This window comes from Genypterus blacodes, unplaced genomic scaffold (assembly GCF_046128005.1).
Source record: "Genypterus blacodes isolate CSIRO-AG114 ecotype Tasmania unplaced genomic scaffold, CSIRO-AGI_Gbla_v1 ptg000015l_1, whole genome shotgun sequence".
In the NCBI taxonomy this organism is placed as follows: Eukaryota; Metazoa; Chordata; class Actinopteri; order Ophidiiformes; family Ophidiidae; genus Genypterus; species Genypterus blacodes.
The window spans coordinates 3,593,802-3,621,598 of NW_027466829.1; the positions used below are offsets into that span (position 1 = coordinate 3,593,802).

At 47.2% G+C, this 27,797-nt stretch overlaps 1 protein-coding gene across 4 annotated transcripts; it reads right to left on the minus strand.

The window, feature by feature from the left end:
* Positions 1–662: 662 nt before the first annotated feature.
* dgkzb (diacylglycerol kinase, zeta b) lies at positions 663–26,885 on the minus strand. 4 transcript variants are annotated; one of them, XM_076137359.1, is made up of 34 exons: positions 26,107–26,284; positions 12,539–13,536; positions 12,040–12,148; positions 11,637–11,732; positions 11,463–11,540; positions 11,298–11,354; positions 11,026–11,094; positions 10,867–10,938; positions 10,572–10,688; positions 10,345–10,419; positions 9,859–9,960; positions 9,569–9,651; positions 9,249–9,309; positions 8,963–9,076; positions 8,708–8,848; positions 8,461–8,539; positions 8,178–8,233; positions 8,012–8,074; positions 7,385–7,458; positions 7,187–7,298; positions 6,851–7,050; positions 6,643–6,743; positions 6,356–6,474; positions 6,203–6,272; positions 6,069–6,109; positions 5,706–5,908; positions 5,477–5,566; positions 4,782–4,850; positions 4,590–4,624; positions 4,444–4,487; positions 4,227–4,347; positions 3,474–3,510; positions 3,141–3,240; positions 663–1,748 (listed from the first exon to the last, which is right to left on the minus strand). In XM_076137359.1, the coding sequence occupies exons 2-34, from the start codon at positions 13,507–13,509 to the stop codon at positions 1,632–1,634; spliced, it is 3,876 nt and encodes a 1,291-aa protein (XP_075993474.1). In that variant the 5' UTR covers positions 13,510–13,536; positions 26,107–26,284; the 3' UTR covers positions 663–1,631. The 4 variants fall into 4 exon arrangements, with proteins under 4 accessions (XP_075993474.1, XP_075993490.1, XP_075993465.1 ...); XM_076137375.1 differs by lacking the exon at positions 12,539–13,536 and having other exon boundaries at positions 26,107–26,885; XM_076137350.1 differs by having other exon boundaries at positions 11,298–11,540.
* Positions 26,886–27,797: the final 912 nt, after the last annotated feature.

A 27,797-nucleotide genomic window follows, 5' to 3' on the forward strand; every position in this document is an offset into this window, starting at 1 on the left:
CTCACCACCTGTTCCCACCTGTAACATACAGGTAGGTGTGTGTGTATGTGTGTGTGTGTGTTCAGAGGCGGAAAGTACTTCAGTACATTTACTTTACTGAAATTCTGTGTTGGGTAACGCACAGCAGCCTGGGTCAAAGTTCATCTAGTTGGGTTTCAGTCCTGAGTTATGATACAGTTTCATTAAATGATGTGATTGTTTTGGTATATGCCAATGAGCTCAGTGACATCTTTAGTTATGTCATTGTGTAGATGTTTGTGCTTCTCCTCCAAACATGCTGGACCTTTGATCTCTGTAGTGGTGTGTGTGTGTGTGTGTGTGTGTGTGTGTGTGTGTGTGGGGGGGGTGTCTGTGTGTTGAGGTTTGCACTCGTCCTCTCTGTGAAGGAGAGCAGCTGATTGTTTCCGTCTCTTCTCTTTCACTGAAATGGCTCAGTCATGCGTAGACCCCCCCTCCCCCGTCCTCCTTCAGGTCCATTCTCCCACCAGCCAGCTTAATAAACAGGTTCAGCGGAAGACGAGCGTCAAACCAGACAAAGACCCAGAGCCATTAGTTCAGGTGAGCATCGATGGGATGCTGGTGTTGCTCTGTGTCTGCTGGGTGTGAAGCAGCTCAGGGTTTCTACTGTCATGGTAACACAATCACACATTTACACACAGCCGTATTATTGACATGCTTTATTGCAGGTCACTCAGAAATGATAAAACCAAACAGAACATGTTACCCAGTTATAACGCCAATATCATATCTATATAATGATGTCATTGTGACGTAATGCACTTATCAATACAGACTTTACTGCTGCTGCTGCAGACTCTGGCGATTCTACGACTTATTTACAGTCCATACGCATCACAATCAGAAGCTTTTGACATTTATGTAACAGACAGAATTACAAAAAAAAGGAACATTTCTAATACGTCGACTGAAATATTTAAAATTCTGAACTGAAATCCAAAAGGAAATCCACAAAATCGGACAAAAAACGGAGAAGCAGTGGACGAGAGAATGAAGCTCCACTCTATTTGATCATAAGCAAAAAATGCGTCTTTATCTCTACAAATACATCATAAATAGCTCAATTCATCGGTGACAAAGTTAAATATCCAAAGTTTGAACAAACACTTATTTGTCGAGTAAACAAATACATCCAAAAGGTCACGATAAGCTCGAAAGAAGCAGCCGCTCTATCTGGATATGGCAAAGCAAACTAGCTGGTGGTCTCCAGCTGCGGGCGGATGAATGTGTCCACTGTTTTGGTCGAAGCGCTTGTTGTTCACTCCAACAGCACGTTTATGTGAAGGTCATCTTTTCACTTGACACAGAGTTCAGAACGCCGCCGTTAGACTCAGTGAAGCCACATTCAGAACGTGCTCGTCCAGGGTGTGTGTGAGGCTTTGTTGCATGTAGAAACTAGTTTGTGTCCAGTTTAGTGTCCAGTGGCTTCAGAGCTCCAGCAAGACCAGAGAACAGAGACCACTCTCTAAATAGTCTCTGTCTCCGTCTGTCTTCGTCCCTCGGTGTTGTCCACTCTGGTCGTTGGAGCTCAGACCGTGTTGCTGGCTAAATGAACCAGGACAGACACACAGAGACGCAGATGGACAGCTTAGGACAGACGGGAGGAGGGGGGGTCAGACGGCCGTCTCCTGGTCTTCTCTCTGGATCATCTGGTAATGTTGGCAGTTCTCCAGGTATTCACACAGCTCCTGGTCGTCGGCCCTCTCTGCGTGCTGTTTGGGCGTCTCACCCTGACAAAAGACAGATATTGGCTTTAAAGAATCTCTGGACGAGCTTCAAACTCAACGCTGGCAGAGGAAAGAGAAACCTGTCCAGAAACCTGCAGCTCCGTCTATATTTCACTTTTAAATCTTCAAAACATCCCCATAGTAACTTCAATGATCTCTCCCTCTTTATTAGTTTCAGAGATATTAATGGAAATCAAGTAATCAATAATGTCTGAACTGTCTTGGCTACCGTCCTTCTTCTCTGCTACCATCTAGTGGCCATTTAGTGTTAACACATGGTTGTCTATGGCATAAAATGATTTAGAAATTGCATAACTTAACAGCTTTGATTCAGACAGACAGACAGACAGACAGACAGACAGACAAACAGAAAAGGAAGAAGCCTCTGGTCTCTCAGCATGCAGTGAATCTCGGCTCTGTACCAACTTTGGACAAACTAAGTAACACATGAACTCTTTCCATTTGCTGAGGAAAAGAAAAAAAATCCCAGATTATGGGATGCTTCCTGTCACCACTGGCTTCACCATGGCAACAAGTGAGCCACAGTCATTGTGTGTGTCGGAGCGAGGCCGGGGAATCCTGCGGCGCTTCGTTCCTCAATGACACACAACATTAATCACTTTATGGAAGTGGGTCACATGCTGCTGGAGATCCTTTTAAAGTGTGCAGGGACCAGTCTGTGTGTTTGAGAACCCCACGCTCAACTATCACAGACAACAGGAAGCTGCTCGGACCCAGGGTCCAGACGCTAGAAAGTTATAAACTCACCGGTTGTTTATTGTTATTATTATTCAACACATTCTCCATTTTTGTCAGACTTTTGCCCCCGAAATCCTCCTCATCACCCAAACCAGTTCCAGCTAAAACCTTCTTCCTGTTTGGGAGGAGGTGAAGGTCTGGGGGGGGGGGTGTGTGGAACCAAATCAGCTGAGCAGTGGGGATGCTGAACTAATTCAAAGCAGCAATCGCGAACCACAGTCCAAATGAATCAACAGCTCAGAAGTGCTCAGGTTTCTGTTTCAATCAGTGTCAACAGAACAGATAGAAGAGAAAAACTGACACCAGAGTCTCAAATGTTCTATTATGGGGTGAAAATAGTGAACATGAAGTGGAATGTGGTTTGTTCTGGTCTGTTCTAGTTTGTTCTGGTTTGTTTCGGTCTGTTCTTATTTGTTCTGGTTTGTTCTGGTTTGTTGTAGTTTGTTCTGGTTTGTTCTGGTTTGTTCTGGTCTGTTCTAGTTTGTTCTGGTTTGTTTCGATCTGTTCTAGTTTGTTCTGGTTTGTTCTGGTTTGTTGTAGTTTGTTCTGGTTTGTTCTGGTTTGTTCTGGTCTGTTCTGGTTCGTTCATGATGAGAAACCATACCTCAGTGATGCAGTTTGAGTGTTGATGTTTACCTGAAGGTCCGTCTTCATGAGCGACGCCCCGGCCTCCACCAGGAAGTGACAGATGCTCCTCTGACTGGATGAGGCGGCTTTATGGAGCGCCGTCTCACCTCTGCACACACACACACACACACACATAATAAATGCACACATAGAATATAAACACAGATCTGTTGATAACATCAGGATTTCCGGAGCTTCTGTCTGAGACATGGATGGGTGGTGAGTGTTGAACTCAACCCTGATGAAGACGTCGCTCTTTGCTGGTTATGTTTACGACACTGAGTGAAGAAGAAGAAGCTAAAACTGTGTTTATCATGGGACTGGAGCAGAAGGTTGACTTACGTCTCTTTCTCTGTGATGTCCAGGTGAGGCGTGGGCACTAAACGTAAAGAGACACAAACCAAAATACACTTAGATGTACATTGAAGGTGATCTAATAAACGCAGCAAAGCTTCACACTCACAAACAAACTGTGTGTCGGAGCAGGAAGTGGAAACCAATCAATCACCACCACAGTGATTAATTAGATTTCCCGTCTCAAAGCTCCTCATTATGGAGATTGTATGTTCACATGCTGGTGGGAAAGTGAAACATCCAGACGTCCAAGTCTGCAGCTCAACAGTGTGGCCTTCACTGTCAGAGCATCAACACACACACACGACACGCATGCTGCCCACTTTCACGACGTTTCCTTTCGCAACTTTACGAGCAGCTTGTCATCTTCCATTCAGGAGCTATTTAAAGACGTTTGACTACAAGATGCAGCCAGAAAGCAACATTGAGCCAGAGCCAAACTTCAACACACACAACAACTGAAGTGAACGCGTGAGAAAAACAAACCGGAGTCTGTTAGTGACAAGAAAGGATCCAGAGTTAAGACTGACGACCACATCTTACATAAAGTGGGTTTATAGTTCTGTTGTGTTACTTTTATGAAACGTTTTTGAAATATTACTGTAATTATGACTTTGATTCTCAAGTTTGACTTCAAATTTAGGGAGTGAGTGAGTTAATAGTGTTACTTAGTAAATAAGATAATTCTTTAATTAATAATAATTTAATGTTATTGAACAGAATTGCGTCTCTGGTCCTCACCGTTGTCGATGAGGTACTTGATGATGTCTTTGCTGCCGGCCAACACGGCGTGATGCAGCAGCGTGCAGCCTCCACCATCCTGTAGCAGGATGTCTGCCCCCTGCTGGTGGAGCTCCATCAGCTGGAGGCCGGGGCAGAGAAGAGCAGGCTCAGTTAGCTCAGATAAGAGTGACGGTGACAAGAGATGAGGTTTTACAGAAGGAGGTCTCAGACTCACTTGGTTCAGATCTTCAGTCTTGACGCAGTCGATCAACTCTGACTCTGCAGAACACAAAGAGGTGAACACTTTGCTATGGGAACAACAAAGGGATGTAGAATGATTCCACAAATATGATTATTTGCGTTTGTCTGTGCTTTGTTTACCTTTTTCAGCGTTGCATGAGGTAGCACTGGAGGACCTGAGACAGAGTTTAGAGAGACACCAAAGGAAAACTTAGAAATGAGCACCAAGCACAGAAGAGAGACGATGAGACCAACAAGCTGAGACAGACAGACAACCAGAGCGGAGGGACAGGATGAGACGCAGCAGCTCACACACACACGATGGGGTCGTACCTATGCAGGGGTGTGAAATCGGGAAGGGTTGCATTGGAGCGATGGACATTGAGAATCTTTGCCCCCCTCCTTTGGATCACATGCAAGACACATCGTGGACAACATGGATAAATGACAGGTTCAGTAGGAGCAGCGTCGACCTGCAGTGCTGTGCTGTAGTGTGTGTGTGTAGTGTGTGTGTGTGGTGTGTGTTGTCAGCTGGTACATGTAGAGCAAAACACGTGGAAATGAGATGACTGATGAGCAACAAATAACTGAAACACACTATAGTATGTTGGTGAAATACAGAAGTACATTTGAACTTGTTCTGGTCTCTGACTGGACTCTCATGGATCCATGTTAGTTCAAAGTTCTGCCCTCCACAATAAAAGCTCAACGTATCTCCTGGATCAACTACTAGAACTGTGTCTATAATGAAGCTAACACCTCCTCACATCTGTGTTCCTCTGCTAAGATTTGTCCTCACTACAACACTACATGTGTGTCTGCACAACATACACAGGGTTCAGGGTCAAAGGTCACAGGTCAACATATTAGTATCTAACTACACTTCAACAACAACTTGAAATCATACTCCCCGTGTTTGTGTGTGTGTGTGTGTGTGTGTGTGTGTGTGTGTGTGTGTGTGTGTGTGTGTGTGTGTGTGTGTGTGTGTGTGTGTGTGTGTGTGTGTGTGTGTGTGTGACTGTCTCTACCTGCAGAGGTTGGTCTTAGAGGAGCCCTCAGACAAAGCTTCAGCCACTGAACTGTCACTGGAACCCCTCTTCCTCTGAAGGTCTCTCGCCCTGAGAGAGAGGGAGAGAGTAAGCCAGGGAGAGGGTGAGAGAGAGAGAGAGAGAGAGAGAGAGAGAGAGAGAGAGAGAGAGCACCCCCCCCCCCCCCCCCACCCCCTGCCTCCCCCTCAGCGTGTGTTCCCCTCCTCACCTCTGTGTGCTTGCAGGTGTGGGGGAGGTGGGGGAGGTGGGGGAGCAGGGGAAGGTGAACTGATGGTCCTGCTGCTCCTCACTGTAGGCGTCCACCAGGTCAGGCATGCCGGGTGACGTTCCCACCGTTTCCTTGACGACCAGTTCTGGGTCCAGGATGTACAGCTCCTCTTGGGAAATCTCCGTCACATAGTTCTGATGCTCCTGGAGAGAGAAGGAGACCGGCAGAACGTCAGGAGGAACTGGACCTCCACCAAACTCCCACCACACACACACACACACACACACACAGCTCTGCTCCCACAATTCTGCTTCAGTTGGAAACAAACAGACATTTATCAGACGACGTGAAGGATCTGAGTACCTGAGCTCGATCTATCCTGTAGAAACGGTCTGCAGTCGTACCTGAAGGGCAAACACACAAACAAAGAGATCTGTAGCTTCTCTGTGCCATGTGGCTTCTCTGAGGTGAGAAACGGTGCCGAGTAAAGGACTCACAGTCGAGGAAGCACCACTTCATGGAGAGCTTCTGTGAGGACAGACACTCTCCTCTCATGGCCTCGCTGTCCTGAAGCAGCAGGAGGAAACATTCAGACAAGGAAACACACATTTCTACCAAACATAAATCTGCGTTAATGATGAGTGAGCTACCCCGTCCAGGTCCAGGTCCACCTGCACCTGGTCTGGGTTGTCCTGCAGACGCTCTATGAGCAGCCGGCAGGTCTCCAGGTCGCTGTCTCCAGGGACGGTGATGACTCCCAGAGGGGTCGCTGCAGAAACAGAGGACACATGGAGGTCAAAGGGGACGAGGACATAGACCAGACTGACAGCAAACAGATGATTGTGTCTTTATGGTGTGTGATGAGACATGAAGACAGACTGATGTGTCAGAGGGAGGAAGTGATCGGCTGATTGATGAAGCAGGCTGAAGCACTCACAGGCCTCCTTCAGCTGGTCTTTGTCGTAGTGCAGGGCCTCGTAGGCAACCATGCTGATCCTGTTCACTCTGATCTGCAGCTTCTCAGGGACCGGCTGCTGACTGCACACACACACACACACACACACACACACCGTACTAAGTATGAAACTACAGAGGTTTGTGGTATCCCTGTTGTAGGTGTGTGTGTGTGTGTGTTGTGGTCTCACTCGTTGAGGTGGGGCATGGAGATCCTCCTCTTGGCCTTCAGCACCATGTTGGCTTGGTTCCTCAGGTTGATGTGGATGATGGACGGCGCCAGCTTGCAGGGCTCTCCGTCCACCTGCATGGGGATGGACTTGAAGGTGGTGAGGGTCACTTCCTTACACTGGTGGAGACGTTCACCGTGACCGCCGACCTGTAATGTCGCCTAGAAAACACAAGAAACAACTCTTTACCCCTGAGGAAGGAGAGAACGTGTTTCTTCCACCTGCAGTACTGGAACACACAGGTGTGAGGCGCTGAGGCTCACACCTCAGCACAGTGTGGTGTGTTTGTGCACTCACCAGAGAGGTCATGGTGAAGCCGATGACCTCAATGCAGCCGTCGTCGTGACGCTGTGGTTCAAACTCCTGATGCTCCCCCGGGTTTCCCCACGGCGTCGTGCCCGCACAGTACCTGGAGTGTGTGTGCAGGTGTGAATACCACGCACAGCTCAATCACACCTACTGAGGATCATGCTGAGTGTGTGTTGGCTTACGTACCTTGGGATGTTGAGGAAGAGGAGGCACTGCAGCTTCATCTCCTGGACCTTAGCTGTCAGGTCTGTCCCATCACACTGAGGAGGACACACACACACACACACACACACACACACACACACACACACACACACACACAGTGTTTGCAGTCATCTCATCTTTAGTGGTGAACTCAAAGCATTTTTAATATTAATCTGTAGGTTGTAGGATCTCACAATATGAGTCTCTTGTATAACAACGATTCATTTAGATGATAAAGAAATAAAAGAAAACCACAGCAGCACCCTCTGGTTTTGTTGTCATGGCTACAGTCTGTGACAATGCCACCACCTAGTGGTGTTGAGGCGATTTTGCAGGGAGAAGCTGGCACTAAAAGTATGGGAGGAATTCTGAAGTTCTCCTGAAGAGAATAGAGGAGCAGATGATCTGTGTCCTGTACATTTATCTACTCAACCATCTGTCAGCAGGAAAGGAGTCACACCTGAACTCTGACTACAAGCCTGTGATTGGTCATTTGGTATCACCTGACATTGAGACGTTGTATTTCCTCCATGTTTTCAATGCTGGCAGTCTGTTGGCTTCGTCTTTATGTATACATGTGGACAGATTTCCTGTCTTTGCTCCACTCACCACCACTCTGATGTGCTTGGCCAGATCTTTGGAGCTGCCGCTGAGGAAATCGGAGAAGGCGGTCTGAAAGGCGGACAAACACATAAAGAAGAGTAAAGATGACAGGTTTAAGGTGTAAACACAGCAGAGAGGCAAGCAGAGAAGCGAGCACTGTGAGGACGCTTACCCCCGCATAGAACATCTTATTCCGAAAGCGACTGTTAAACTTCTCTGGGTTTGCCTCTAGAGGAGAAAGAGACGATCGATTTAGTTTCTGGGCTTTGCATTGAGCTTCTCTCCTGGTTTCCTTGTCCCATTAAATCTGATTAGATTAATTTTAACGATCCCAGTAAGGAATTCAGGTCACTGCAGCAGAGGAGGAGAAGGATGTAGAACAGGAGCGCAGAGAGTAAGACCACACCAAGTGACCACATGCGAACAAAGATCTGCTCCAGGATGAGTCGACCCACCCCTGGATTCATGGAAGCCCAGGGTGACGTGAGCGTCGAAGCCAAGACTGAAGTAGTTGTTGAAGACGTCAATGGGAAGCTGAGAAACAACAGGAAGGATGATCCATGAGACAACAGAGACAAACGGTCCAGACAAACAGCTGAAGACAAGCAAAGGTCCCAGTGTGGTTCAGTCTACGTGCTTCTTCAAAGGATCTGAGGACCATGAAGGCTTAGTGATGTGACAGTTGCAGATCAGCAGACCGACCTTGTCCGTCTGCTGCTCGTCCCTCTCCTCCGCTCGGGTTTCGGGGTTTGCCTCTACGTTGAGGTTCCAGCGGTCCAGTTGGACGACGTTCCCGTCCTCGACATGTGAGAGGATCTTTGTTATGGGCTCATCAGTGTAACCCTGCAGAAGGAAACAGGAACGCAGAGAACAACTGCATTACTCAGAGCAAAGGCTGGACCCTCCTGCTCCACCTTTAGAGTGTCAGAGTCTAGATGAGCCCCAGTAGAAACTCACCCCTCCCCAGTTCAGAGTCCTCGCCAGGTCGTTTCCTGTTCCCAGAGGAAGGATGGCCACTGGAGGTGGGGGGCGGAGCTTCAGCTCGTCTAACACTGACAAGATCCAGCCCACCTGAAATAAGAGCAGAGCCTTAACTCCAGATAAAGAACTTAAAATGGAAGCCGCACAACCACAAACACACACCAAACAGGTAAACATCCTCATTATATTATTTATTCATATTTAGTTAATCGAGGGTTTTGTGCATCATTGTTTGCATTGTGGTGATGGACGCTGCACTCACTGTCCCGTCTCCTCCACAGGCCAGGATCCTGAGGTTGGGCACTTTGGCATACAGCTCCAACCTGCAGGAAACGCAAAGCAAAGCAAAGCAAAGCAAAGGGGGTCAGTTTCTTCGGAAACTCGCTCAGAACCAGGAAGGGTGAGACCCCGGAAAGAACTGGAGGGTCTGGAGGGGAAGGGAGTCGGGGCTGTGGAGTGTGAGACGAAGAAAAGACCTAGAAGTTGTAAAGAAAATAGCAGGGAACTGTGTGAGTGGAGGGAGGTGTGAACAGAGTGTGAGTGTGGGGGTCAGAGGGCGTGAGAAGGTGCAGCTGAGCCTACCCCTCTCTGGGCCCGCCCTTTGTCAGGTCAAACACTTGGCGAGGGTTCAGGTACCACATGAAAGACTGCACGATTTTGGCTCCCTGTTGGAATAAAGAGACGGAGGGAGAAGAATTCAGCCTGGACTCAGCCGGACTTCATTTCTGTCCTGGCACAGCGTCAACATTTGAATTTCCTATGTTGAGTTGCTCACAAAGACGTTCTTGTTGTGATTCAAAATCAAAGGACTTCAGTTTTTGAATATGAACTCCTTCCACATAGAGCAGGAATAACTTTGGTGCTTTCCTCACCTGGTTTCCTCCACTTTTGGGGTTGACAAACACCAGCACAGGCTTCATGAGCTGCGAGGGGAGGGGCTTCACCAGGAAGGGCTTCCAGCGGCCATCTTGGAGCTGAGGGACGTGACAGACACACACACACACACAGTTTGATTCCTCGCCTGCCCCGAGCCATTAACCTCATCACGTTACATCATCTCACTTCATTAGCCTCAATACAACAGCCATTCTAATTATGACCACAGAGCTCAAATTCACTCGGACTAATTAAAGGGACGTTTCTGAAGTCTGAAGGTTATTAAGCACAGACGCAGTTTGTCCCTGCTGAGGGAGGACGGATGGCTGAGGACACAACGCTGCTCAGAATGATGCAGAGCTTTGTTTGAGGTTTGTCACTTTCCTTTTGAAATGTCAAACAACTCACGCCGGCTGGAACATCAACATCACCATCATCACCATCATCATCATCATCATCATCATCATCATCATCATCATCACCTCTGCTCCTTTCTTGTTGGGCTTGCTGCACTTCAGGGACGTCCTTTTCTTCTTTTTGCTGGATTTTAAGGAGGACTGCAGGATGACAAAAACATGTTTAAGTGTGTGGGTGTGTGTGTGTGTGTGTGTGTGTGAGCTCGGGTCCTTATGACCTGTGAATTTTAAATATTTATTTTGGGGTTCAGAATGGGTTTGAGTTGTGTGTGTGTGTGTGTGTGTGTGTGTACCTGTGGTCTGCGGACCCTGATGATCCAGGTGGGAGGGACGATGACAGCAGCATGAGCGCCCAGAGAGCAACACTCCTCTATCTGCTGCAGCATGAAGCACGTCACCTTGTTGTGATACTGAAACAGGAAATGGCCTCAGCTCATCAGCACAGACAGTTTGAAGCTTTACATGCAGCTTCACACTTGTTGTTTCTGCTCTCCCTCATGTTTAAGGTGTCGTGTTGTGATGTCAGTCAGAGTTTGGGGGGGCTGAATGTGAAGGTTTATCCATCAAACTTAATGCTGTTGCTCTTACCGCCTGTTTGCACCAGGAGCAGCTGATGGCAACAATCTCTTTGCTGTGGAATGAAAACTTCTGCTGGAATCCCTGTGGGGCGTAAAGAGAGACACTGTGTGAGCGTTCAGGCTCTGGATTCTCCAGGAGGAAGACGTCTCCACACAGACGGAGGCTCACCTTCCCACACTGTCGACACTTCCCTGTCTGACGCCTCCTGTGGACCCAGTGGTGTCGCACCAGGTTTGACTGCAACACAGCAGCATGTTAACTCTTTCAACTGCCAATGTGTGAATGTATAGAAGAAGAAGAATCAAACCTCCAATAAGAACAATTATAGGATGAAAAACCACATGTGTTCATGCACTAACACTCTAACTAACAGTATAGATATGGGACCAAAGCCTTCTGGATGAGTGATGACTTGCAGAGATGAAGAGATATGGACCAACCTCTCGAATGGCTCGAGATCCTGGCTCCCTAAACGACGGCTTGCACCTAAAATTGATCTGAGGTGAGAGGGAGAGAGAGAGAGAGAGAGAGAGAGAGAGAGAGAGAGTGAGAGGGGAATGTGAGAGTAAGAGGAAGCTTCCAGTCCACAGATGAGGCAGACTTACCTTCTCCAGCTGCTCCATACACATGGTGTGCACCGATATCTTACATCCAGCACATTTCTTCCTCGCCACTGACTTTTGCTGTGAAATGCAACATGACAACACTCGTATTACTAAGCCTTCAACTAAGCCTTCATCATAGTTTAGTATCTGACACTAGGGGGCGCTCTGACTCACCACTGTCTTGGCGATGCAGTACTGCTCCCCAACGTAGCAGAAGTCTCCAGAGCCGCCCGTCTCAAACCAGATGTGATCCCCAAACTGAGCGTTGTCCTGAAACAGACAACAAATGTTGAGCTTCCAGAACATTCCTGCTGCTGTGATGGCCTGACTGAACATCTGTATCAAATAGATTGAAAACAAATTAAAAATAACAGAGAATATGAATTACAAAGGTCACAAAACAGGGACAAGCACTTGATTTCTTCTTGGTGGTTCTGTTGCTCTTGACCTCATAATAATGGAAACCTTTAAATGGCTGCTGTTCTCTTTAATATTGACATTGGATGAAAGCATCTGCTGTCGTTCCTCATCATGTAGTTCTGAGCTGATGTGCTAATAAGAGGTTGAAATGACTCACGCTCCAGTCCACGGTGCTGTTGGGCTCCTGCAGTGTGTTGGACCGTTCTGCTGTGGACACGCTGGGCGGCGCCGCCACGTGCGGCAGGCCCGTCTTCGCCATGGCTTTCCTGAAACCAGAGGAGGGAACAAAAGGCTTTTTAAGGAGGCAGACAAACCCAGGAAGTGAAATCCAAACTTGGTCACCGGCGCTTTTTGTGAGTTGTGTCATTGTGTAAATGTTTGTGCACACTGACCAACATGTGACCCAACGGTAGAGTCCAAGTCCGACTCCACTCACACACACTGTATCATATCATTTTGAATCTGAACCTGTTTGCAGTTAGGCGGAGGCTTTTTAAACCAAACCTGACTTAACTTGACTTTAAATTCAGACTTATACAGACTTCACTTAAAGCTGCAGACACACTGAATGGAACTTTTCCCACTAATCTCTCCTTCAGACTGAGAGCTACAGATGAAGACCTCTAACGGCACACAGGTGGTCACAGACTACCTACAGCATGAAGGCACTCCAGCTCTCCAGGCGAGAGTCGTACTGGTGGGGCCCCAGTGGGATGAAGGCCCCCGGGCCCCTGTGGAAGGCTGGGTGGTTGAGGTAGTAGACTGAAGTCTTGCGGCTGGGCAGCGGGGGGCATCGTCCTGGCCAAGGGCTTCCAGCCTTGGAGATAGTGGAGATCCTTCTCCTCTTCCTTTGGCTGGAGACATGGTAGCGAATGTGAGGGACAGAGTCTCCCAACAAAACACAGGAGGAATTCCTCCGTAGACATCGAGGGGCACGAATGAGGGGCCGTGAAGTTGACGGCAGCTGGCGCGTCTTGTTCACTTCCTCCACAGTTGAGGTCGATGTGCAGGGGGACTCGTCAGGACGCCGATCGTCCTCCTCAGCTAGCTGCTCACTTTCACTTTCTGATTGGCTGTCCTGAAGAAAGTCATCAGTGATGTCATCATCTACATCTGATTGCAGGCTGCTGGAGCGCGAGAACATCCTCCTATTGTTAGTCCCGCCCCTGACCTCCAACTGTTGTTCTCCAGCTGGTGACTCCCCCGCAAAGCCTTCTTCTCCATCCTCCTCCTCCTCAGCCATCTGGATCAGGCTGGCCAGCAGCATGGACGGCCCCAGCAGGTGGGTGTCAATCGTACGCAGCTTCCCCACCTTTCTTCGGCACACAGCAAATCGTGGGTTAACACTGGGTGTGGTTGTGCTGGAGCGCCTCCGCCCTTGTCCTGCCCACCTCCTGCGTCTGGGTGTCTTTGCCAGCTGTCCGCATATCAGACCTCCGTGTGCCTGCACGCTGGAGCGCCGGCGCCGGGTCAGACTTGATGAAGGCAGACCTACACTGGACCTGCGGCGGGCCTTACTGGTGGGGACGGCCACGCTGGGCCTCCGCTGCTGGCGGGACTTCACCTCGGCATCGGCTTGCAGCCCAGCCTCCTTCTTCTTAAAGTGTCGACGGAAAAAGGTGTCCATGATGGACGGCGGCAGGGGGACAGACCTCTGAAAGGCAGAAAGCAGTCAGCCGGGAGCGAAGAACCACAGAGCTGCTCTCCTTTGGACCAGGCTGCTAGGGACCAGCAGAACCTCCCCAGTAAAGGTCACATTGACACAAACACTGACATGAAAGAACCAAACACCTAAAGGGAACTTCCTGTAACATCTGAGCTGAAGTTAGGACACTAATACCAGGGTTCTTTGTTTAGTTTTTCGCTTCTAAATCAAGACACACTCAACAAACTTCCCCTAAGTAATTATTGATGCAAAAGCAAATGAGGTGCAGCTCTCAAATTCAAGTTGCAGGTTGTCTAAACACGTCACAAAGCTCTCTGTATTTATTTAAATGGTGCAACTGGAGCGTCGAATAACAGCCTGAACCTGACAGGAAGAGGAGAGCATCAATTATAAAACAGCAAGAGGAAGTGGGGGGCGCAAGGGAAGGGGGGGGGGGGGGGGGGTTCACCACAGGGGGAGCAGCAGGACAACAGGAAGCTGTCATCTCTGCTGTGACGCCGAGAACAACAGTAATTAAGGCTGCGGTCAAACACCAGCTCCTCCATACTAAACCCAGGAATAATTCATGTTATTTCAACTCTCAAACCTCACTCAGCTAAAATCTATACGATCAACTCAACCATGGCTTCATCGCCGCGGCAGCAGTGAGGTCAAAGGTCAGATAACAAAGCTCACTTCACCTCAGGAGACCAGACCGCCTCTGACTCCAAATGATCCATTATCAGCAGACACAGTGTTTACCTCACAAAACACAGCTCCAGACTGAATGTGTGTGTGTGTGTGATCATTATGGTCAGGTCAGGTGTTCATTAAACGCTCTCACTCTCCAGCGCTGAAAGTGAAACATGGCTGACAAACAAACACACGCAGGTGAAATCACTGTAAAGCTGCACTAAGATAGGTTTGTTTGTCCTGCATGTTGGCAGATCAGCAGTTTCCTGTTGCAGTTGTATTTGAGGGCTGAATGGGGGTGGTGACACCGGCTTAGCCCGGTCGTGACGCGAGCAGTGGCGTACAGAATGAGGCCAGGTAACCCTGCTTCTCCTCTGATTATCACCAGGGCGACTGTTCAGCACAAACAGGAGCTTAGTGGCACACAGACTCTATTTATAGCCCTCACTTTCACTCAGCCACCTCACCTGCAACCTGTCTGACCATCAGCCCGTCACGCTTATCAGGTTACCCCCCACGCTCGCTCAGGGACTTGGCGGGCAGCCCATCGCCCTACTGTACTACTGACAAAGGGGTAACCCAACGCTTAACGGGCCAGCAGCCACAGGGCAACTCCAATCATTTACTTGAGCTGTGAGAAAAAGGCTCAGTTACGTTAAGTCAAAGCCTCCAAGTTCCTACTAACACAAACAAACAAGTGTGAGCGGTGTAACACTACAGGGAAATAAGGGCGTATTTAAGTGTTTATAACAGAAATAATATAAATCCATTTAAGGGTGTATTTAGTGTTAGTACTGGTTGTTGATTGTTGCATATTTAATTTATATTGATGTTGTCATAGTTTGGTATTCATAACCAAAGAAACAAAAAGAAGAAGGACTTATTTCATTTATTCGAAAGTAACGGGCTGATTAAAGTGAATGTAAACTTCCGGAGGAGGAACGGAAGTACCGGCGAGAAGGAAAGGAAAGGAAGCTGCGCAACAAGCTCCTCCATAAGGTGTAACGGGGCTAAAGTTTACAACCAAGAAGTTTAGAGGTTGTCGGTAAGACAGCTGCGAACGGCGGAGCGGAATTTAGTAAAAACAGCGCACGTTTAACGCGACCGGAGCGCCTACGGAGCTGGGGAAGCTGATGGAGGAGACACCTGTTAATGGAGGAGACACCTGTTAATGGAGGAAGCTGCTGCTCAAGTGGACTCATTGACCGGAAGACTAAGTTCTTCTCTGTCGTGTGGAGGATCCAGGGACTGTGTGGAGCCCGTAACCTGAACTTTACTGGATGAAGTAAGTTATCCTATTTGATTTAAATCAAGAGAGGCCTTTGTTTCCACCCGAGCATCATTCAGACCTGCACCCTATTGGACCGTGGAGGCTGATTGGCTGGCTGGGACACTTTTGTTGGTTTAAAATCTATTTGGTGAAATATTATGATTTGTTTGTGTGTGTGTGTGTATATGTGTGTGTGTGCTAATACATAAGGAATGTCTCTCTTACTAAATATGGAGATGTGCTTGTTTGCGTCTATTAAACTATAAACATTAAACCATAGATTCTTTGTAAATTTGGCTGTAAACGTACTTCATTGCTTCCTCCCTGTGCAGCTTCACTTTATCTGTGACCCAGAATAACCTGGAGCATCAGATCAGAGTAAACTTCAACCAAAGCAGCGTTATCAACCCCAGTCTGCTGAAACCAAACAGAGCTATCGCAGAGTCAATAGGAGCCGGAAAAAGCCGGGCCACCCGCTCATTACGACGCCATTGTTGCTTTGCCAAACCGCATAGAGGAGCAGGCTTTTCAATTAGCAGTAACACAGCTGATAGCCTGTTGGCAGTAACATGAGGGGACGCAGATAAGCTGGCAGTAACTGCTCTGTGCGGGCCACACAGCTGGGAGGGCCGTGTGGGCAACCTCAGCTAAATGTCAGAGAGTCAGGTGCCAAACTCATGAAAAGGGAAGAGAATCAGTGAGACAACTAGGATATCAATCATTTAAGTAGCAGGTAATACTTCTGTGTGATCCATTCAACGCATCACACTGCTTTCCTGTCAAGTCCCTCTGACAGAGTGAGCCGTGGAAAATGATGAAGTTACTGAAAAAGCTAAATTGCTTCAAAAACAGCTGAGCTACTCCAAAATGGCTAGGTTGGTAGTGTCACTACTTGTAATGCTCCTGTGGCCTCAGAGAAAGTTAAAGAGCTCAGCCAAGGAAAAATCAGATTGGATATTTCCATAATTCGTCATTACAATGACTTGGCCTGACTGAATATTTATGAAGACTGGCAGCTTAACTGGGCCAAGATGACAGAAAGATCAGCGACATCACAGACAAAAAGATTCATCAATATTAACGCTGTTTTTTACACTTGGAAACTGAGACTCTGCTGGGGCCGGGAAGCACACACACACACATACGCACACACACACTGGGGTATATTTAATTTGTCATTTGGCTGTAAAGTGTGAAGCTCATTATGAATTGAAGGAGATGAGTTAAAGGTTTGACATTAGTAGCTGATGTTGCTGCAGAGTGGTGGAAGATGAGAGCTGAAGCTAATCTGAGAGCAGAGAAGGAGGCTGATCCTCCTTAATCTCCTCACATTCTAATCTAGTATTCTGTTCATTAGATTATTACTGTTTACTTCTTTTGCCAACATAAAACAGCAGCGATAATGTTTGATAGGCTGCTCTTGATGAAGTATTTTAGAAGTATATTTCATGAGCGTCACCTGGCCTCACAGCTCTCTGGGGCAACAACGGCGTTAGAAGGAACTAAATTTACCCTGGTTATCCTTTAACGGGATGACGCCAAGCAGGAGCGCATGTCAACAGATAAACCTGCACAAAGGACAAAAAAGCTCCTCCACTTTCTAACGTACATCCAGACTCACATGCAGTTCTACAGATGATATACAGATAGAGTTCTGTAAGGGGCGGAGTCAAGATCGAACTGTTTTTATAGAATCACAACAGTTTGATCAGGCAAACTATAGTAAATGTAGTATTCAATATGTCCAGCAGTACATCAGTAACATAGACGCCTATGGCACAAATGAACTACATATGTTGTAAAATGTGTATTTTTTAGCACATAAAACTCCACTAAACACTTGTTGTTCCTAAACACAGTGGTTCCCAAACTTTTTCTGCCGCGCCCCCCTTTTATAGATCAGAATTGTTTCGTGCAGCGTTGTGGGATCTGGTCGTGCTGTGGTGCTCAGCACCACCTTCCCTCCAACAACACACACATTTAACACATCAAAGCTGACGACTAGGAAATGATAACACACTCTTAATGTTCAAACACGGCTACAACAGGAACAACAAATTCCATAATGTCAATCATCAAACACAGATTTATGATCTGTGTCTGCTAACTGAACACAGAAGTACAAAAACCTCACCACACCAAAGTCACAACAGTTCACTGACACAACACACCGGGGAAGAGATTACATCCAGTTTATATACAACCTGTGAGGAAGAGCTCAGTCAGCCCTGCATGGACGAAGAGGAGGGACACACTGAGGGGTAGGATGAGAGAGAGAGAGAGAAAGGTAGAGGGAGAGAGAAAGGGGGGTGGGGGGGAGAATGGGAGAGAGGGAGAGGGGTGGGGGAGAGAGAGAGGAGTGTGTGACTGAGGGAAAGAGAGAGAGAGGGAGGGCAGAGAGAAAGCATGCATGAGGGAGTGAGTGAGTAAGTGAAAGAGGGGGGCTGCTGCTGCTTCAGACACACACACACACACACACACACACACACACACACACACACACACACACACACACACACACACACACACACTTTCCATATAAAACTCCAATGATCAAATATACTGAGTGCAGAATGCAAACATCCTGTATGAAAATAAATTGAGCAAAATTAATTTTACAACAGTGAGACTGACGAGTGACTTCTGACCCAGGTATCGTTGCTGCAGCACCCCCTATAGGCCAGACAGACGCAGACTTACATTAGCTGAAGGAAGACGAAGAAAAGGAGGAAGAGGAAGGTAAAGACCAAAATGTTTTACCACCTATGTTATGGAACTGTTACTATTATTCAAGTATGTAATTGGTTTATTTAGGTAGAAGTGTGTAAAGTTATGAATATATAGCTGCAGAGTGTCACACAGTGTCATGTGACCATCCAGCCCCCTGAGGATCAGCTGACATGGGGCGGCTCGGTGCTGATCCAGGGAGCGGCCCCTGCTCCTTTTCTTTTGTCTCGGCTCACTTCACCGCAGCTCGCCTACAGATGAATGGAGCCGCCGACCCACTCCAACATCCCAGAATACTCTTCATTAACACTTCAAGGCCCTCACACTACTACATTATGGATCCGTTTCATTACAGAGAAATGTCATAATAACAGGAAGGAGCTTGCATTTTAATTTGTCCGAGCCTAACAGCGTCCATATGTTCTGACTCATGTGTTTGGATCTGATCTCACTCTGACACCGGTGTATAGACACCGCCTGCTTATCGGACTAATGAGGAGTCCTACAACCACCAAATTCTGTTGGTGGCTTTTTGCCGTTGCTATGGAGTGAGTGGCATAGCAACCTGTTCAGCGTTTCTGAGGAAGCTCACAAATGAGGCAGCTTTTGGCGATTTTCACTCTAAAAAGACAGACTGGGTGTTGTTGACTATGTTTTGAATCTATAGAGGCAGAAAGTGAGCAGGTGTGTGTTTAATCGAGTAGTTCTGCTTCTTTTCCACTGTGTGTGTGTGTGTGTGTGTGTGTGTGTGTCCAGATAGAATCACAGAGCTTAAGTGAAACATCTCAGGAATCATGTGACTGTCAGTAAGTGTGAGCCTGATGAAACCTGAAGTGATGCTGGATCTTGTCACTGATTGGCCCCAGGGGGCTTTGCATCATTTATGAGGGACGACATGTTTGTTGTCCTTGTTACAGGGCTGTGATTGACGGGGATGGAAACATGAAGGATTGCTTTCATGTATTGTTTCATGGATTTAGGTAAACTTGCAGTGTGAAACAAATCAGCTGCTGTAGTGAAGTCAAGCTGACAGGAAGGAGGTATAACAGAAGGGACATGGACAGGAGTGTTTCATTGCCATGTTGACAGATGCATTCTGGGAAACAAAACACTCCCCGCTGACATTTGGCCTTTGAGGATTCCAGAGCAGAGTTACTGTGTTTTCTCAACAGCCACACACTTGCCTGTTCCGTTAAATAGTTAATAATGCCTCCATATTGGATTCCCCTTAAATAAGGCCTGCATCCTGTTACAGGAGCAAGCGGTGCTCTGCTTTCAAAAACGATCCAGGAGGAAGACAAACACACAAACTTTTACATGGAAGTGGAAAGGGAGGGAGAAAGAGAGAGAGATTTCCCTGTTAAATCCTGATCCATTAAGAGGATCTGATGTCCAGAGAGAGAGCGAGAGAAAGAGAGAGCGAGAGAGAGAGCTCCATAAATCAGATCAATAAACATCATCAGTGACATCATATGATCACTCATTCTAACCCAGTAGTTCTCTGCTGTGTGGCTCATAGTGATGTCACTTCATGTGAGCTCATCAAATCAAACTATCTTTGCGTTGTGTCATGTTATGATGTTGCAGTGCTGCCACCTGGTGGTCAGGACATGTAGCAGGTACGTGTGTGTGTGTGTGTGTGTGTGTGTGTGTGTGTGTGGTCGTCTGTTTATCAAGCTTTCTCTCCCCAGCTCTCCTCCTCTGTTGTCTCATTTCCTGTTTTCTCTTCCTGGTCTCTCTGTGTTCCTGCTCTTCATCACCTTCCTCCTCCCTCTCTTCTTAGGCCTCCTGCTCCTCACTCCTCATCCACATTGTTCTCTCATTCTTCCTCGTCCTCCTCCCCCACCTGGTGCACATCTGTCTATCCTCTACTTCTTTTTCATCCCTCCTGGTTGTACTCTTCATCCTCCACCTCCTCCCATTCCTTCTCTTCATGGTACTCATCCTCCTACTCTAAGTTCTTCTTCCTCTTCTTGATGTTACTCATCCCTTCCTCCTCCTCTTCCCACTTGTCGTTACACTCCTCCTCCTCTTCCCACTTGTCCTTACACTCCTCCTCCTCCTCCTCTACTTCCTCCTACCTGTATTTCTCCTCTTCGCAGTGCTATTCCCACTCCTCCTCCTCCTCCTCCTCCTCCCTGAGAGCTACCGTGGCCCTTTTGGACCAGACTATTTATAGAAACAGGGCCACTAAGTGACAAAGATAGCACAGGAAATGGGTCTGTGTAATCCCTGACTGCATCGCCTCCCTGTCCCCCCCCGCCCCCACACACACACACAGATGTCTATATCTGCTAAGCAGGTATAGAGGCTCAGAGGTGAACAGGTCTGTGTGTTTGCAGCATAAACTGGTTTGACCTCAGCATTGGTTTGTTGCCTTTGTGTGCGTTGTGTTCACACGGTGAGACTTTCAGCTGCAACTCGTCACCTGTGTGTGTGTGTGTGTGTGTGTGTGTGTGTGTTTAAAAGTGGCTGATGCAGTAGCCCAGTTCCTTATTTAGTGGCAAACGCAGCAAAACCTCAAAGCATCACATACATACACACACACACACACACACACACACACCAACCCTCTATTTTAACACACATCACCCTACAGCCCCACATTAAACAGCACTATGCACCACACTGCTTCAATTTACTCATCAACACACACACACACACACACACACACACACACACACACACACACACACACACACACACACACACACACACACACACACACACACACTCAGCCTGTAATGTGCAGCACTGTGAGCCACATTACATAAATTCCACTTCCCACCATATCACCTCTATCTGACATCATTCTACTGAAGAGCCGAGCTGAGGGAAGATCTGATTGGTTTCTGTGTCTGAATATGAATCTGAATATGAATCTGAACGTTCATGGAGTTATTTGGTGTAACTGAGTTGAGCTGCTGTGAAACTACTGAGCAAAGAAGCGGCCGGACATAACTCAGCTATTTGTACACACAACCCACAACCTCATTTAACAAGGCTACACTCCTGCTGCCCAGCCCACTCATGAGGGGAACGATGTCATTGCAGGTTCCTGAACAGCTGCCTGAGGTTCAACACCTGCTGTGAAGTCACATGATGGCGGGGGGGGGGGGGGGGGGGGGCGTGGCTCGACACAGTCTGATGGAGCGGCGGTATCAGGCTTCAGTCAAGCTCCGCAAGGCCGGTGTACGTTTCACAGGGGCGACATCTGATCTGGGTGTGTGTGTGTGTGTGTGTGTGTGTGTGTGTGTGTGTGTGTGTGTGTGTGTGTGTGTGTGTGTGTGTGTGTGTGTGTGTGTGTGTGTGTGTGTGTGTGTGTGTGTGTGTGTGTGTGTGTGAGGAATAGCATTACACACTGATGGAACAAACGAGTAAATACTGTAAGGCCGGGTGAGAGTGTTCAGTGCAGAGGTGACTTTGACTGCATTTACCTTTCAGACACGCATGTTTGTGCGTGTGACATGTTTTAGTAAACATGTGGCTCCATGTTTGTGTGTGTGACACAGTTTCAGTAAGTTCAGTGTAAATCATTACTGCATGTTTGCCGATGTACTAAGAGTTCATGTAAAGTTTAATTAGATCATTCAGATCTACGCTGAACACACGTCTGTCACTTTAACCTGATGATGACTCAGACTGAGTCGAGTCTACATGACAGGAGGAGTTTCTAGGGGCAGGCTCAGGATGTGGGATAATATGATTGATTGGCTGGATTCCTAATTATTACTCTATCAGAATCACAATCAGGATGATGGGTGAGCCGCTGCCTGATGCTTCCCTCTCTAACCTTATTAGAGCCGACGGGCAGAGCGGCTGCTCTGGCCAGCAGCCGCTCTGTTTGTTAATGTCAATCTCCAGCCTGTCTCTGGACTCTGTCAATCATATCTGCTGGCCTGCCAGAGCCAGCAGTAACCCTGCGGCGCTGTGGTTTGGTTCAAATCATCATTTTGCTTCAGAATCAAGACTAACTGAATGATCCTCACTGTGAATGTTACAGATTTATTGGTTGAATGAATGTATTGGATGCCAAAACTAGCTGAGCTGAATCAGAACTATGCAGAGTGTAAAAGAAGCATTTCTCCCTCCGGCCTCTGCATTCCCGCCTGACAGCCAACACTTTCTGAACGAGTCCAGTGAACTCATAGTTCACGGTGCTCCAGCTAAAAACAAGTGAGACACTTTCATGATAAATGTGACACTGAGGTGTCGTCAGCACCTTTAGCTGCTAAACTAAACAATCCAGCTCAAAATACTGTAGTCCCTTTCTGGTTCTGTGTGTTTTGGAGGAGTCCTGCTTAAACAGGAACGCAGAGTCTCCAGACAACAGCGTGTAAAGTCAGATCAGCTGTAGAGGAGCAGTCTGCTGCGACGTGCTCGGTCACGCCTGTGACGTCATGCAACATAATCCTCAAACTAGTTTTTGGACATGGAAACAAGCGGACTATGCAGCCGACAGCGTCAATGAGCTGCTACAGAAGTCAGCTACAGGAAGCTCAGTCAAACCAAGAAATGATGTATATGTTGGTGTGTTTTACATACTAAGAAAAAAGTGAATCTATGTGAACGGTGCCCAGACTCAGCATAGCTCAGCTCAGACATTTTGACACAAAATCCTGCTCCATTCCACTATAAATGTGAAGAGGAGGAAGCAGGATGTGTTCCTTTACATCCCATCAGACACTAAATGCATCTCTTGCCTTTGTGAACAGGTAGAATTATTGTCCTTTAAACACACACACACACACACACACACACACACACCTTCTGTACATTGATTCTTGTGTTTGTGTTGTGTAAATTTGAAGTTGCTGTCGTCTTTGGCATCAGCTGACACTGTTTACACTGCTAATAATAAATTCTCAAAAGGTCACAAGAGCATTCAGAAAACAAAGTGTAGTGCTGAGGGCATCCAACAGGCTGAAGCTCTGAACAATGGACCCCTGCTCACATCATCATAGCATCTTAGCTCTCTGTAGAAACACCAGGGAAGACAGGATTATTGTTATAAATAATGTAACTCCCTAACTGAAATGGCTTGGTTTCACTCAGAGTGCACAGTGATGCTGCAGCAAGCGTGAATGGATCAGTGTGATATCTGCACAGATTCACAACAGGCCCGATCGGTTTATGTCCCCTTTAAAAGCCCTTGATGGGTTCTAGAGAGGAGGAAGAGGAAGAGGAGAAGCAGCCACTCCGCTCTGTCTTTCTTTCTTTCTTTTTCCTCCCCCCCTCTGTCCTCTGAGGTCTGCTGATTGAATCCTCTCCTCTGGAGTCAAACAGTCCCACTAGGCCCTAAAAATGACCGCTTCTAATTAATTGCTCTGCCAATCCATTAATAGCAGCTATAATTAGAGAACCAGGGGAGAAGGCTGAGAGATTAATCTCACCACCTGACTGAACTTGACACTGCTACCTTTTTATTCACAAAGGAGCGTGTGTTGATTTAGCACACGCTGCACAGGAGGATGGGCCAGTTCACATTTTCATTTTACAATAATTGAGAAATAAAAAAAGGCACAATAGCTTAGATAGAGAAAGTTAGCTCCTGTTAGCAGTGTGGAGCATGAACTCTGACCTGGTAAACACACAGCCCCTTCATCAACGTGCCCAGAGCTGAGGGGCCTACAGGGACAAATCTGCTCAGTTTTTGTGGTTGTCTGTCTCGTAGCAGCGGCCGAAGCCATGCTAAATTTTTTTGTCCTTCAGAACAACTACAAAAATGACCTGAATACATCTAACAAAACAAATGATCACATTAATTAAAAAATGATTAATATTGTGGTGTGACTTTTTTCCCAGCATTGCGCAGTTTAGCCTCTGTGCTCCATGTGATCTTCATCAGACAGTGAGCATCACTGACTAACACAAACGGCTGTGTTACTCAGAGGCCACAGCGGATCAAAGGAGGAAGTCCGACTGTGTTTTGCAGCAGCAGAGCTGAGTCGGTTTGACCAAAACCAACAAGCTTAAACACTCTCATGGACCATCATCATCATCATGGTGCCAGTGCTGGATGTAGAACACCGGCTTTGTATTCCTTTTTGTGGTTATTTTAACAGAAATGCAGATGTTTACTTCAAATATCAGCTCGTGGAAATCTGATCATAATCATAAAATGCATGGCTAAAATATAATCTCAGCAGGATAGAAACTGGAGCTACTAAAGCTGTTTCCATTGTCCTGCATTTTACAAAATGTATAGTAATTTGAAAAATGAAAAATTGTTCATGGAAACAAATTTCTAAATGTAGATAAAACCCTCTCAACATTACAAAACTGTTTTAGCGTTAGAGGATTTCATCTCATCGAAGATTGTTGCCCTAAACAAGTCGTGACCAAACATGATGAACATGAACAGCGCTGTTTGGCTGAACGATCGGAGGAAATCCCATTATAGAACTCCAGACGTCCAGAACCTCCAGGTGAAAGCATTGTTTTTTAGCTCTCACAGCCAAACACCACACGGTGTGAGCTGACTGGAGCAACAAGCCGTTATGTAAAACCACACAAACGGACTGGAAATGGGTTTGGACGACACGCAACTCACATGCACACGATACCATGTTAATGTCACGTGTGTTACGTGTGTAATGGTAGTGTGTTTTAAGGTGACCACACTTTGAATTACACCTGTTGTGATATTTATCAGGCATTTGGGACCAATTTCCCCCTCTGGCTGGTGTGTGTGTGTGTGTGTGTGTGTGTGTGTGTGTGTGTGTGTGTGTGTGTGTGTGTGTGTGTGTGTGTGTGTGTGTGTGTGTGTGTGTGTGTGTGTGTGTGTGTGTGTGTGTGTGTGTGTGTGTGTGTGTGTGTGTGTGTGTAATTGGCCGGCTGCCACTGATATTTCCTGAGGTCAGGTCGTGTTTCTGCACTCAAGTGTCAATATTGAGCTCACTTTGTAAGTTTTACACTTAGTAAATTGTGTCTTTGGGTTGTGTTTCCCCTCACAGCGCTGCATGCATGTCTGCACACACACTCTCTCAGCATGTACACCAGCTTTTAGAGGCTTTAACACGTGTTCTATTGATCCATACGGGTCCATTTTATGGACCACAGACCTGGTGAGTGAGTATTGCTTTAGGTTTTGAGTTTCCAGTCTTATGCTAATGTGCTGTAAACCCAATTGAACAGCTCAGTAATGAGCAGGGGGAGGGAGAGGACACCGATATGACAGAAGGTCAGAGGGCTTTAAGTCAGGGGGGATAGAGTCAAAGTCTTTTTGATCCTCAAGGCAGCAAACTGGTGACTGGAGTTTGGATGGAGTCAAAGTCAAAGCACTGAGATTCACCCACTCGCTGGTTTGTTTGTGTGTGTGTAGATTGTAACAGACTCCTTTGCGTGACTGTATTCATCTGCAGAGGGACGATCAGCAACGCTAATCTCTCCTTTAGTGTACAATGAATTTTTGATGTTTTCCTCTGTGTTCACACTCAAGCAGCACCAAAACAAATCTTCAGTCTGAGGCTCCGACCCGACAGTGAGACCAGAGGGAACGTATCTGAGCCATTAGATCCTGACACTGAGCCTTTGTGCTCCTACTCATTTTAAAATCTCTATTTATTCCAAACAAACCTGAAATCGCTGCAAGTGGAAACTAGAAAGCATCACTTCCTGTGAGACGGAGGATTTTCCCAGAAGAGGCACCTACTCAGAGCAGAAAACCTAAAAGCTTTAATTGGCTGCGTTGCTACTTCCTGCTATCAATCAATGAGAGAAAGTCACAAAGAGAGACAAGGCAGTGAAAAGGCTGCAGATCGGTGCTTTAATGTGCCTTTTAATGTGTTTCCCTAAAAGGAGAGGATGAGAACCAGCTGACGTGACCCTGCAGCGTGTGTGTGTGCGCGTGTGTGTGAGGGAGCTGAATACACGATGAACACACTCACCTCCTGCAGAAGATCCTCAGGCCAGTGAAGGTCCTGCCGCTCTGGTAGCGAGGAGCGGAGGAAGCTGCTGAGGGCAGCTCGGTGTTGGAGGTCGAGGAGGAAGAGGAGGAGGCAGAGGGGACGGAGGTGGAGGTGAAGGGCTCCTCTCCATCCTGGAGCGTGGTGGTGTGCTGAGGAGGCTCATGCTGCTCCTCCTCAGGCTGCTCCATGGCTTCTGGTTTGCTCACAAACTCAGCAGAGATGTCACGGCGTGCAGGCAGCAGTCAGCCATTCTGCCAGCTTCACTCCTCAGCACTCCTCCTCCAGCCAGCAACTTCAGCCCGCACAGCCCAGGAGGCGCAGGGGGCCAACAAACAGGAAATACACTTTCAGATCTTCCGCCCCTCTCTCTCTCTCTCTCTTTTCTCAGTCTGTCTGTGTTCTGCTGAGCTTCAGTTTCACCAGGAAGCGGCAGCATTCAAAACAAAACTCAAGGTAAGGAGGAGGAGGAGTGTGGGGTAGTGGGGGGTTGACTTCCTTACTTCCTTCCTTCTCCAAACCCTCCCTGCCTGCCTGAGGAAGCCTCTCTGCCTGCTCTCCTCTTCATTCTGCCTGAACAAGGCTCCTCTTTCTCCCCACACTCGCCTCAACAACAATCCAGGAAGTTTCCAGCCCAAGATGAAACCAGAGAGGCAGTGAAGGGCGAGCAGCTGCGTCTCCTCCCCGGCTGCTCTGCCTACCTGTTGCTCCGCTGCTTCATACTTTTGCTTTCTGGTTTGGCAATCATCTGTCTCTGCTCTCACTCTCTTTCCTCTTTACTTTTTATCTCCCACTCATCTGTGTGGCTCTCCCTCTCTCCGTCTTGGTCCCGCCCACCCCTCGGCTCGGCTCGCTCTCATTGGCTGAGACGCTGAGACGAATTCTCAGCCCCCTACTGGTGCACATGAGGTACGGCAGCTGATGGGCTAAAAAAAGAGGAGGAAATGAACTCATTTTCTCCTGTGAGGAGCTGAAGGGACGACCAGAGCGACATGGAGGCAAACCACACACACACACATTCATGTCAGTCAAGCTGGTACAATTAAAATAGAATGAAAACTTAAAATAAATAGTAGAATGCAACAGCTATTATGTACGTAGACTAATATAATTATGAACACTATAGAACAAAATACATCAAATAAACAGATACAAATAGAAAACACACACACACACACACACACACACACAGAAATGGCCCGTGCTTTTCCAGTGATGACCTTCCTGTTAAAAGGAATTTCAAGATTTCATTAAATTTTCATGTGGGTTTCATTAGAGCACTGTCATGTATGACGTCGCCTCTAATGTTAAATAAAAGCACTGATTCATATCTGGAGTCCACCACTTAAACCTTCTCAAATTAAATCAACATCATTAAGATTCCATCATTTCTTTATTGTATTTGGTTTGTTCATTAATGTTGGTCAGATGAACGTGTGGACTCTTTTCATAGTGTTGAACGGCTGAAACACGGGTGGAAGCGTTGATATTCTGATTTCCACTCTCCCTCTGACTCCTCCAGCACAAATGATTGAGCATCAAACCCACCTAAGCCGTGTTGTAGGTGTCCAATAAAAAGAATTAACTTATACAGAACATGAAAGCTTTTCTGGCTGTGGAAGCTGCTGCATGTCAGGCTGCCTCTCACTTGGATCACATTTCTGAAGCCCCAC